This window comes from Danio rerio, chromosome 2 (genome assembly GCF_052040795.2).
Source record: "Danio rerio strain M-AB ecotype USA chromosome 2, GRCz13ab, whole genome shotgun sequence".
Taxonomy (NCBI): Eukaryota; Metazoa; Chordata; class Actinopteri; order Cypriniformes; family Danionidae; genus Danio; species Danio rerio.
In genome coordinates, this window is record NC_141022.1 from 35874213 (window position 1) to 35887033 (window position 12821).

A 12821-nucleotide genomic window follows, 5' to 3' on the forward strand; every position below is an offset into this window, starting at 1 on the left:
TGGACACATCACTGTTTTGCTCTATCACTCTCTAATGCTTTAACATTTCAAAACTACATTATGAACACAGGGATTAAACTGTACTATAAAATTTTAAATAGCGCTACCTTAGCAGCCCTTTGTGCTTTGGTACCAAAACTTAACACAAGGACTGATCGTTCCACCAGATCTGCAATGAATGGATGTTTGTCCATAACAGTTTTTAAAAGCCGGTAATGGCAGAGATCTTTCTTTTATGTATTCACAAAAGCCTGGAATGAGATCCCACGACATCTAAAAACAATACCAACACTGAGACTTTTTTAAAAATCTCATGCTCGTCATCTGATGGTCAACTATCTCTGTAGCCACTGAGATAGTAGCCTGCTTTTCTCTATTTTATATGTATGGTGATTGTTTGTACTGTCAGTTTGAATAGGGCTGAGGCTAAACTGTGTAGGACACTGGCCCTCCAGGAACGAGATTGCCCACCCCTGGGTAAGGGTAATTTGGCAAGTTATTGTATAATGATGGTTTGTTCTGTATCAAAACAAAATATAGCTTAAAGGGACTAATTATTTTGACCATAAAATGTTTATTAAAAATTTAAAACTGCTTTTATTCTAGCCGAAATAAAACAAATAAGACTTTCTCCAGAAGAAAAAATATTATCAGACATACTGTGAAAATTTCCTTGCTCTGTTTAACATCATTTAGGAAATATTTAAAAAAGAAAAAGAAAAAAAAAATCAAAGGGGCGCTAATAATTCTGACTTCAACTGTAAATATAAGTTTCTTCTTTTTTCCTATCAGTAATTTACTTAAGAGTGTTTTGTGTCACATCTTACACATGTGAAAAACAGTAAATGATTTATACATTAATAAAAAGCAGAGGCGGACTTAGAGGGCCCCGACCAATGCCAAAAGGACTATTTTAATAATATAGCTTTTTATACATTTTCTATCATATGTTAAATATGTACATAAAATATGTATATAAATCTGTCTATACCCATTAATATTTTATTGTTTTTACTTCTCTTTAAAACCGCAAACCCCCATGAATAATGGAATGTTCCAAATTTGGCTAACTAACTGTAGTTAGTTTTTGAAAAGTTTATATTGGTAATAGCAGTATAACTTTGCAAATTTATTGTATTTAATTAATAAATAAGTTTATACAAAAAACAAAACAAAAAGAATCTACACAGAATAAAATATCTATGTAGAAAGGGAGTGCTTTGAGTTTTAATGCCAGAGCCCTATACCTGGAATTGCTTAGGACCCCCAAATCCGCCCCTGATAAAAAAGTGACAAGTTTTTTTGACAGTAAAATTTATGAATTAGCATAACTTACAATGATAAAAGAAAGCAGACATTCCCTGAAGTCCCTGCATGATGAATTACTATATATTTATATTTGACTGAATAAAAAAAATTTGAATTAAACTTGTTCTTATTTACCTTTTTGTGCATCTCATTGTTTTGTCTCACATTTATAAGAGTGAGAACCATATATGATTTACTGTTACCCCATAGGTAAATTTACAGTAAAATATATTTTTTCTCCTTTTTTTAGGTATACAAAACAAGAGTTACAATAAAATTGACAGTCAAAAACAGTAAGAGAAGATTACCAAAAGTCCCTCAATAATGCATTGCTTATGATTATATTTTGTAGTAATAATTAGTTCCTTTTTCCAATCAGTAATGTACATTTGCATGTTATAAATCCCTGTATTACACATCACACTTTTATTTTTATTTGAGGTACTTTGAAATAGTTAACTGAGCTCATATATTGGGTAATCATCATTACACTAAAAAAGCATCACTCAATGAAATAAATTGTATACCGTTTAGAAAAACCATAAAAGATCTGATGCATTAAGTCTATGTCCTGCATGGACAGTGAGGAACAGATGTTTGTGGTCCAAATGTCTGAAGCATCAGTTTTGACCATAAAATTGCATCAAAATGTTCTCTCTAAAAGCAATTCCCCACTCACTCCTTTCCTATCCTAAACACCATGCATAAAAAGAATCTGAGCAGAGTCATTTTTCCGCTGACAGAGATGCCACGATCTGATCTGATCTGATCTGATCTGAGCATGTGATCCTGTCAGAGCCGGAAATGTCTGACCACATTCACATTCACTCCCCCTCTGGAGGATAAACTTTCTCATGGTCCGACTCTTCCACCCCAAAGCCACACCACAGTCCTTCGGGACGGGCTGAGAAGCGGACGCTGAGATGTGAAGGGGGTGAATGCATTGACACTTGTCACATATTTATGGCTTATTATTAATATTTAACGCATTTAGGTTAATAAAACGGGCATTACACATTCAGGCAAGGGTAATAGAGAATTTTTTTGAGTGAAAACATGGCAAGACAGAGGAGCAGGGGTGTAAAATACTTGAGTCATTTTACTTGATAAATGTACTTAAGTGTTATTTTTGAGGATTGGCACTGAGTTACAATTCAAACTTGTCTTTTCACTTTCTGAAAAGGACACTATTTTACTCAAAATAGGGTATATATGCACACAAACTTTAAATTTCAGCCACCCAGCCTCATCGCTTCTGGTGAACTGTCTTTCCATAATAAAATTGACAAGTTTAAGGTCTTATTTCTTTACAAATCAGTGATTTTCACTGCCTGATATACAGTATATAGCAAACAAAGTGGGTCTCAGACCAGACAGGAAGCACAGCAACAAATGAAAATTTTCTCCGCCATCTCTTTAAAAGATGACAGTTTATTTTACCTTAGTATTTTTAATGGAGTTTCTTCGCTTACCTGCTGATCCTGACGTTGCTAGTGGTTACACTAGCTGGTCTTTCATCTTGTTTTACACTTTACAACACTTTACAACAACTAAATTAATGCTTAAATCTATTTAACTGATTATATTGTAATTACAACATGTATGTTGCGAATGGACCTTTATGAAATTGAAAATAGTCACATTAGGTTTTCACCGGAAAGATTATCATTAGCTGAAAAACATTAGCTGCATATAGCCCATTTTATTTAAACTAAAAATAATCATTTACATCTTTACATTTTATTTTCTACCATCATATGCACATTTAAAAATTGGTAAATGAACAATCAAACCTGCATGTTTAACATGCAAGAACTAGCCTGAGTTATGATGAAGAGAACACTTTGAAATACAACAGTTTCAGATTCTAATTCTCTATTTTCTCTGGATTTATGTTTACAGTTACATGTTGTTTTATTTCCTGAATTTTTATTTTTTTTATATTCTTATTTAGAGCATTTTTGCACGAAATAAAAAGGAGGTACTTAAACATGTTTATCTTCATTTGTACACGACTTGGTTTTATTTCTTTTATTATTGGTTTTATCTTGGTAGATATTTTTTTAAATCAATATTTGTTAGAATAACCTTGATTTTTAATTTCAACAAAATATTTGTTGTTTTGACCAACTGACATTTTCTGGAAAAAATAAACAAATAATACTATTTTATTTTAAATTAGGAAGAAATGGCATCCGACCTTCATAAAACAAATATTAGCAGTTTTCTCAAACTCATACCTAACAAATTAAGTAAATCCAGAAAACTGAGAATATTCAAGTGGTCTCTTCATTATTATTAGATGCTAATTTAGTGTACCGACAGAATGCACAGGATTTAGAGCAAATTAAATCCAGTTAATATTTTAGTGTCAAATATACAAATTTAATTGCTTTATATATTTTAAGATTAAATGTTTTGAAATTTGTTTAAAGGAACACTATCTGTTCAATTAGTTGCACAGCATGCTTAACGATCCTACTATAGTGTATTTACTGTATATATTGACTATTAGATGAGCTTGTATACCTTTAAGAACTATATGTTTTTTCAGCCGGATTTTAATAGTTATTCTATGCAATTGTTTGGTCCATTACCATTGCATTTTCCCTTTTTGATAAATAATACGATGTGATCAAACAAAAATTTCTTCTTTCTGCTTTTTTACTTATTCTTTGCCAGACTACCTTTATTTTTTAAATACTTAAATACAATTTAAAATTGTACTTTGTACTTTTACTCAAGTATATTTTTGGGCCAGATATTTTTACACTGTACATTTCAAGTAAAATGTTTGCTCAAAATGTCTTTACTTTCGGTATTATTTTGAAACACCCCTGCAGAACTGACCGCAGGTTCTGCTTCACATGCACTACAATGGCACATTCATTTTCAGCTCATGTAAAATGCTGCATTCATTTAGTGCATGTCATTTTTAAAGGGTTGGTTCAGCCAAAAATCTAAATGATGTTATTAATTACTCACCCTTATGTTGTTCCAATCCCTTGAGACCTTTGTTCACCTTCTGAACACAAATGAAGATATATTAGATGAACTCTAAGAGCTCTCCCATCTTTCATAGACATACATGGTCCTGAGTCATTCAAAGTTCAGAAAATAAATCAAAAACATTGTCAAAATGTTCAATGTGACTTCAGTGGATCAAATGTAATCAGACAAAACTCCAGCGTCAGGTTGTAAGTGTGAGGATTTACTATGGGCAGTACAATGTATTTTGTACAATGCAAATGTTGTACTTCCTGATGTAAACACACACCCTGATCTGACGTAAAAGATTCTGGTACACAACGTTTTGTTTTTTTTTGCTGTTGTTTTTTACAGTTTTTTGGTACACAAAGGTGTCTGTGGAGTTTTGTATGATTACATTTGAACCACTAAAGACACGTGGAATGTTTTGACAGTGTTTTTGTTTTGAACGTCGCAGGACTGTTTCTATTCATGGAGGATAAGGAAGTTCTCAGATTTCATCTAAAATATCATAATTTGTGTTCTGACAATGAACAAAGGTCTCAGGGGATTGGAACGACATGATGAGTAATTAATAACAGAATTCTCATTCCATGGTGAACTAACCTTTTAATTATGTTGAGTGTTTTACTTTTAGTGCACGCATGCATGCATTAGGGGGAAATACGGTAAAATCAGGGTCGATTCTGCAAACGGGAACAAACCAGTCAGGCAGGGACAAATCCATCACAAAGTGTCAAACTGACATGCAGCAGAATAAACGGCCTACTTGGATCCAATTGCAGGATCTGACTGGGCTTCTCTCATGTCCATCTGTCTCGCTGATATCTCATTTGCTGCCGGAAATCCAAGTGGTTTCCTATAGGTTGATTAGGGGTATTTCTAGTTAGTTATTTAAACAGTAGAGATGAATTACATGTGGTAAATATAGTGGCTAGTTAGGAATTTATTTCTTGATTTTCTTCTTTGGTTAACAGTCATTATTGTACAGATAGATGTGTGTGCGCACTGGTTTTGGTGGTTTACAAGTACATTTTTTATTGTATAAAGACATGGGTATGACCAAGCTGGGGGGTGGTAAGGTCATATAATAAGTGTTTTTACTGTATAAAATACAATACGCCTATAGAGAGTCCTCATAAACCACCAATACTAACATGTGTGTGTGTGTTTATTTTTATAGCTATGCAAAAAAATTATGAGACCACATAAAATGTCTCAGTGTTTCTTTTATTGTAACGTTTTACATTTCTGTACACTAACAATAACATTTCTTCCAAATTTAAAATAAAAATGTTGTCATGTAGAGCATTTTGGCATAAAATAACTATTGGCCAACAGAAAAATGTAAATCTATATTTTCAGATTTTAGACTTCAGAAAAGTTAAGAAATCTGTATATTTGTGGAATAATACTGGTTTTCACTTACATTAAATATGTTTCTGCAGATAAATGTAGAGCAACTGAGAAATTAAATCCTTTAAATCACATGTCAAATCCAGTTCCTGGAGGGTCGCAGATCTACACAGTTTTGTTCCAACCCTGCTTCAACACGCTTACCTGTAGGTTTCAAACTAAACTGAAGGACTAAATTAGTTTAATTAGGTGTGTTTAATTAAACTGTGTAGAGCTGCTGAGTTTGAAACCTGTGCCTTAAATAATTTAGTCAAAACTAAGGAATGCTTTTCAAATAATTAAATAATAAAAATCACGCCATCACAGGAAACAAATTACATGCTAAAATAATTTATTTAGAAAATGTTATTTTTTATTTGAATAGTGTATTATATATATATATATATATATATATATATATATATATATATATATATATATATATATATATATATATATGTGACTTATTTTGAATATTAATTTGTGCAAGCTTTTTGTTTTACATTAAATGGTCTTCTTTATAATTATCTGTTGTTCACTTCATATTTCAAAACAGTAATAATCCAAATCAGTGTTGCTCAACCACGTTCCTGAAGGACCTCCAGCTCTGCTCATTTTCCGTGTCTCCTTAACCAAACACACCTGATTCAGATCATCAGCTCATTAGCAGAGACTGAAAGACCCGTAATGGGTGTGACAAAAAAGGAGACAACCAAAACATGCAGTGTTGGTGGTCCTAAAGGAACGTGGTTGAGAAACACTGATCTAAAAAAAACACAAACATAATCTTCATCCTAATCTCAAAATAAATGAGCTTTTTTTTATATCAATTTGTTTGTAAATAATTGGATGCCTCACGTGCCTTTTTTCTGTGTTAATGTTTTTAATTTAATATAAAATATTCCTAATGCATTCAAAAATATAATAAAGGCTATTTATCATTTAACACCCATAACATAAAAATAACTCTCATCTTATTGGGCAGAGTATGAAATAGTACTAATTACCAATGCTGACGAAAATCAACCCAGAATGCATTAACATACATTTTCTTTTGTATTATCCGAATTTAGCACCTGTTATACAATTCTAGCATAATCTGTTGAATTCAGTAATCTGTTTCTCGGTGATAACCTTTACAAGCGCATTCAGCTGAAACGAAAAACACAAGGACAGTTACAACACAGCAACAAGACGGATGAAAACCCGAGAAAAAACGAACAGCAAATTCCAAACATCTCTTTCTCGCCCTTGGGAAGAGAATTCAATTAACAGGGTTGTTTTGGATGAAAATGAGCAGTGGAATACTGTTTGAAGGTCCTTTTAGCAAGACTGATTCCTGTAAGACCCCAGTGACAGACGAGTCTTCGCATTCGCAAGTACCAGCCTGTACACCAGCTGGTGACCTCTCCTCCTGCAGCTTCTCCACGATGGAAGTCCAGCTTTGTCCAGCCTCCGGTGCCTAGACGGCAGCTCTGCACAAGAAGTTTGGCCGTAGGAGAAATGGTCATGCCCAACTGAGCCTGGTTTCTTTTGAGGTTTTATTCCTTCACTTTTGCAATTCAGTGAAGTTTGTTCCTCGTCTCTGTCGACACTGGCTTGCATGGTTCGGGACTTGTGGAGCGGCACATTGATGGATTTGCTCTTCAGTGTTTAGACTCTCAGCAGTAAAAAAACCCCACACTGAACTGAATTAAACTCAACTTTGAAAACTGGACTGACACAGTTTCAATCCACTATAACCTTCTATGTTAAGCTGCTTTGACACAATCTACATTGTAAAAGTGCTACAGAAATAAAGATGAATTGAATTAAATTGAATTTTGAGGCCTCTGCCAACCCACCACCCCTCTCCTCACTTTCGTCAGTGACAAACCAATTCAACCCAATTGAGTTTGCAACACAACACCCCCTTTCACTTTCATTCACTACACAAGGTACTTGTGTCAATGCCAGTCACGAAATTGAAATGTGTCATGTTGAAATGTTTTTATAGGACCCATACCAGCCAGCAGCGCCTCTCTTCCTTCATATCAAAAATTTTATTTTTCTCATATTTTGTGGGTTATCAGTCAAAAAAATTTGTTCAAATTTACATTTGCCATACATAAAAGTCAAGGATCATTCTTTAAACATATTTAATGTCTATTTTTAGAAACAGGTCCTCTTGGTCATGACACAGCAGGTGCTTTAAAAGACTATTGCACTTCTCATCTCAAAGAAATGCTTGATCTTTTCATCCAGAATTTCTGAATCCAAAACTACTCTGTGAAATTGCACAACCTCCCAAAAATACTTCATATGTGGCCTTTCCCAAGCACAAAGGGCTTTCCTTGCCCATTAAAAATAATGGCTAGTGTCTGTGCCGATAGCTTCGTAGGCAGTATGGTTACATATAGCGCCGTTTTGATTTAGGTGTTTAGAGTTTTCAGATTTCCAAATCCCATCCAACTGTCTCTTCAACTTCGCTTCTTGTCCTTTTGCAAAAAAGGCATAAAATGGCAAAAAAATACATAAAAAAATAACTTTATAATAATAAAAAGGCTACTGGCATAATTATTATTATTAATTATGTTTATGTTTTAGCATTAGTCCACTGTAGAGACTGCGATATGCTGAAACCTACAACATCAATCATCAGGATATTTGGAATGACTTTGATTATCATCGTTTTAGTAGTTAATATCAGTTCATTTCGTAATTCTTTTTATCTACATTAATAAAATGTCGCACTTATTTTTCATTCATTCATTTTCTTTTCAGCTTAGTCCCTTTATAAATCTGGGGTCGCCACAGCGGAATGAACCGCCAACTTATCCAGCATTTGTTTCACGGAGCGGATGCTTTTTTATATATCTTTAAATTCATGTCATTGGCATTGAACCCTCCTATATGCAAAGTATAGACTATTATACAAGTATATACTTAAGATTTACTGACTGCAATGATGCCAACAGCTATAAAAAAATAGATCTGATGTCAAGCTAACAGTCCAGCTCTGAAAATAAAATGTCAAAGACATATTTCGAAAGTACAAGCAGTACCAAATGGCCCCATATGAGACTGTTATGCAGAAAGTTAGAGAGAAGTCATTCCACTTCTGAACAGGACTGGCCGAGTGATACTCTACGTGTATCAGATGTATGTTTGACTAAGTTATTACATATAGTGATATGGAACAAAATCAGTGCCAAAAGTATTGAAAAAAAGCTTGTCAAATAGCACTAACTCAATAAAAATAATACAGCGAATTAACAAGTGCTTGCATTTTAATGACTTGAATTGCCAGGGTTTGTATATTTAGGTCCTGAAACTTAACATAGTTGTTTATTTAAGCTGTGCATATTTCAATTCAAAACACATTTTCATACTTAAATTCAATACTTCATATTCAACTTCCAGATTTTACTGCCAAAATATTCAGTTCTGTTTAAAAATACAATGTATAACATTCAAAAGGCAATTTTCAGCTCATTTGATCGTAGTTCAAAAATATGCTTCCATAAATTTAGTAGTTCAAATTCAACTGTTAAATTTCTGGGAGTTTTCCAGAACTTCCAGAGACAGAACAATACAGGAGATGAGTTTGAAATACGGAATACTCCCGGGAAAAACGGTGTGTTGGAGTGTTGGCAGGTATGGTGTGAACCATCGTTATCCCAGTGTCTATATTATGAGCATATCCACCTTTCTGATCTAAATGGTATATAACATTTGTAATATTCAATAATTTAGGGTGGACAGTATGCACATTGAGGAGCAGGCACTGATTTATTATCAGGCCCCCTTAAAGTTACTTCAAAAACTAATGTTCATGAACTTAGCCGACAATAATACAAGTTTCTGGCATCAACATCTTGTTATGATATTTCATTTACATTGTTTGCTGGTTTTGTTTAACAAAATTAGCATAAGCCTAGAATTTAATGCAGGTTGGTACTACTTTGCCTTATGTTCAGTGCAGTAAGTGTCCGTATTATCATCAATAACGGTACTTTAGTACAAAAGTTCGTAACTTACAAAAACGTAAAAATATAAATCTTATCTATGAAATGTTCTGCCTATATGCTTTGTTTTCTCGTTACTACACCCGTACACAGTGCTAAAGTCCAGCATCTTCACATTGGCTTTAGTCTTGATAGTGCGGTTGAATGACTTTTGTCCTGAGAGCACTGTCTGTATGCGATATCTAGTGCATATATGTCTATGTTTTTTTAATAATAGGTGAAGATTTCGGTCTGCAATCTATTGCTTTTCCTGAAGATCCTAGATGTAATGTTGAAATTTAACCGCCGAATTTGAACCACTGAATTTGTGGAAGCGAATTTTCAGGACTTAAAAATACAAATCCTTGCAATGCAAGTCATTAAAATGCAACCAGTTGTTAATTAAATGTAATACTTTTTTTCAGTTACTGCTATTGTACTTTTGGCACTGATTTTGTTCCATACAGTGAACTATTAAAATTAAGCAACATGTATTTAATAAGTTAATTGTGATCAAAATGTTGGTGTCAAAGGTTAAAAATATTAATTATTAAAATTTGTGTCACTGAGAGTGCTATTCTTAGGAAGATTTTACTGGAGAATTCTAGGAAGAGCAAAAAGATGACTAGAAAATCCAAGTCATGTGTATTATAACGTAAGCTGTTCTATATTTACTGTAAAACACAGTTAACAGGGCTTGCTAACATTTACTTTTGCAATCCATGTTTTGTCGTTAATATCTAAGTTACAGCAGATTCTAGGTTCCTTGTTTCTAAAATGAACTGTTATTATTAACCCTAAAATCATAATGCAAATGATGCATTTTTACAATCACTGTTGTCCAAATGTTGCTTCAATTTCTCGAAACTGCTTCCAAACAGCTCAGCCGCTGTACAGCTCCATCCCATGTTTTGTTCACGAATGAATCTTGAGCTTTGATATGAGACAATGATTCAGTCATCCATTCAGAAAGACAAGTGTGAATTAATCAGCATTTCGAACAACTCAATTAAATAAATCATTCAGTGACAAAGAAGGAGACTTGACTCCACCTACTGTCGGTTATAGTTTCAAATCTTTTGACATTTTTATTATTGATTTCAAGAGTTCACACTAAGCTGATTATTGATAATAAAGCGTATTTGGCATGTTGACCCAGGAGAGAGCCCTTAGCTCAGAATATCCTCAAGCCCGAAGCTCCCTCCCATTTGAAGGGCGAGAGGAGAGTTTGAGCTCGGATAGGTCTCGAGAACTCCTTTACTTGTGAATGTGCTGATATATATCAGGCTAAAAGTTGTCTTAAGATGCTGTTTTGGAGTAGTCAATTTACTTATGGTGTATGTCTTTAGACGGTGGGAGGAAACCAGGAAACCCGGGAAAAACCCACGCAAATATGGGGAGAACATGCAAACTTTGCACAGAAACGCCGACCGGCTCAGAGAGGGGACGAACCAGCGGCGTTCTTGCTGTGGGGGAACAGTGCACTGGGCTGTCGTGCCACCCTAGCAGAGAAGGGGAGGAGTAGGGGTGGGAGAGGGGATTCTTCAAGACTAAAGCTGCGGTCACATTACAGTTTGACCATGCGATATTCTGTCGTGCAGGGATTAAACAAGCTTATTAGACATTTTAAAAAGCGAACGATTGCTAAAAGTTTTAAATTTTTGTCCAGGTCATGTTTTGTCTCACGCAGTCAAGTGATGCGATTTCGCAGGTCAGAGTTTACCAAGCTTGAACTTTGCACCACAGCAACCTGCAAAATTTGACTCATGACCCTGCATTTCCGGTCTGACACATTTGCGTGCGTATAAATGAAAGTCTATGGGAGGAAAAGCCCAGTGTGACCGCAACTTTAGATGACTGAAGTAGAAAGCTCTGGTTATTCATAGTGTGTCAGTGTTCGTCTGATTGGTGCAATATACGGAGCTGGGGCCTCATGTATCAACGCTGCGTACGCACAAAAACTTTGCGTACGCCAGGTTTCACGCTCAGAATCGCTCACGTTTGGATTTACTAACAATGAACTGAACGTGGGAATGTGCGCAGGTTCACGGCAGCTTTCTGGCAGGCGTACGCACATTTTTTGTGCGTGTCTGTTTTATTTCCATTGGCGACTCCTAGAGGCAGTTGTGTTAAATTCTTCTCTACAAAGTGTCTGATCCTTGCAATGGCAGCTGTATCAGACGGGTTCATATAGTAGGTATGTAAGATTTCCATACCATACAGTTGACCAGCTAAACATTAAAGCACAATTTGCAGCGGTCGCCTGTTTTCCCAATGTAATCTGAGCTATCTACTGCACGCACATTGCTATAAAGACACTATGTGAAGATAAATTTGCATGCGTGAATCAGAAACATTTCCATTCAATAAATGTGCAAATAAAATGATGCACAAACTTATTAATGATTCCTACTTGTCTTTCTCGTGATAAATAGTGGGCAAAATCTGATATGTAGTGGGAAAAAAAAGAAGAAAGAATTCATCAGACGCTGGATTCGAACCGAGTTTGTGCTCGAACGTGTCAGTACATGATCATATGCTTCTTATGAGGTGCGCCACTGAGACTGCTAAGAGTACTTCAACATTTTACAGATATAAACCACACTATTTCTTTTTTAAATGCACTCAGTGCGATGTTCAGACCCAACTGTGTTAACCGTATCAGCTAAACTCTCCCACTCTATTTTTTTCTTTTGTTGTTAATTCCGGAGAACAAACTTGCAAATAACACCGCTTTTCTCCGTTCTACCTCCGAAAGCAGCACCTCCAATTCACATTCTGTTCAAAGTTTCTCTTTTTGCTTGCTTTTGCCATTGTTTTTTCGTTGGGTTTTGCCATTAGCATAGTCATTAGCATATTCATACGGGGGAGGAGGCAGGGAGGGGTTTTGCGCTCGTGCATGTTGCGCTCAGTTTCACGTTCATTCGGATGTACAAAAGAATATGCGTGAGATTCGGCGTACGCAGTGTTTCATACATCTGAATTTTTTTCTGCGTACGCACATTTACAGCTTTGTGCGTACGCAATGTTTTAGTAAGATTTCCACGCAAGTCTTCGTACATGAGGCCCCTGATGCGGTACCAGGTGTGTTCAATCACAAGCACAAGATCATCTCGAAATTTGTTTAGAAATAAACCACACCTA

At 35.0% G+C, this 12821-nt stretch overlaps 1 protein-coding gene across 8 annotated transcripts in view; it reads right to left on the reverse strand.

Moving 5' to 3' along the window:
* smarcd3a (SWI/SNF related BAF chromatin remodeling complex subunit D3a) overlaps positions 1 to 12821 on the reverse strand; it is a 44171-nt gene that overhangs the window by 23316 nt on the left and 8034 nt on the right. For 4 of the 8 annotated variants that reach the window (XM_087241035.1, XM_087241033.1, XM_087241032.1 and 1 more), the window contains exon 3: positions 5066 to 5155. The exons of the other annotated variants lie outside the window; for them this stretch is intronic. In XM_087241035.1, the coding sequence (XP_087097161.1) occupies positions 5066 to 5155 (90 nt within the window). The remainder of the gene's footprint in view (positions 1 to 5065; positions 5156 to 12821) is intronic. 8 annotated transcript variants of the gene reach the window in all.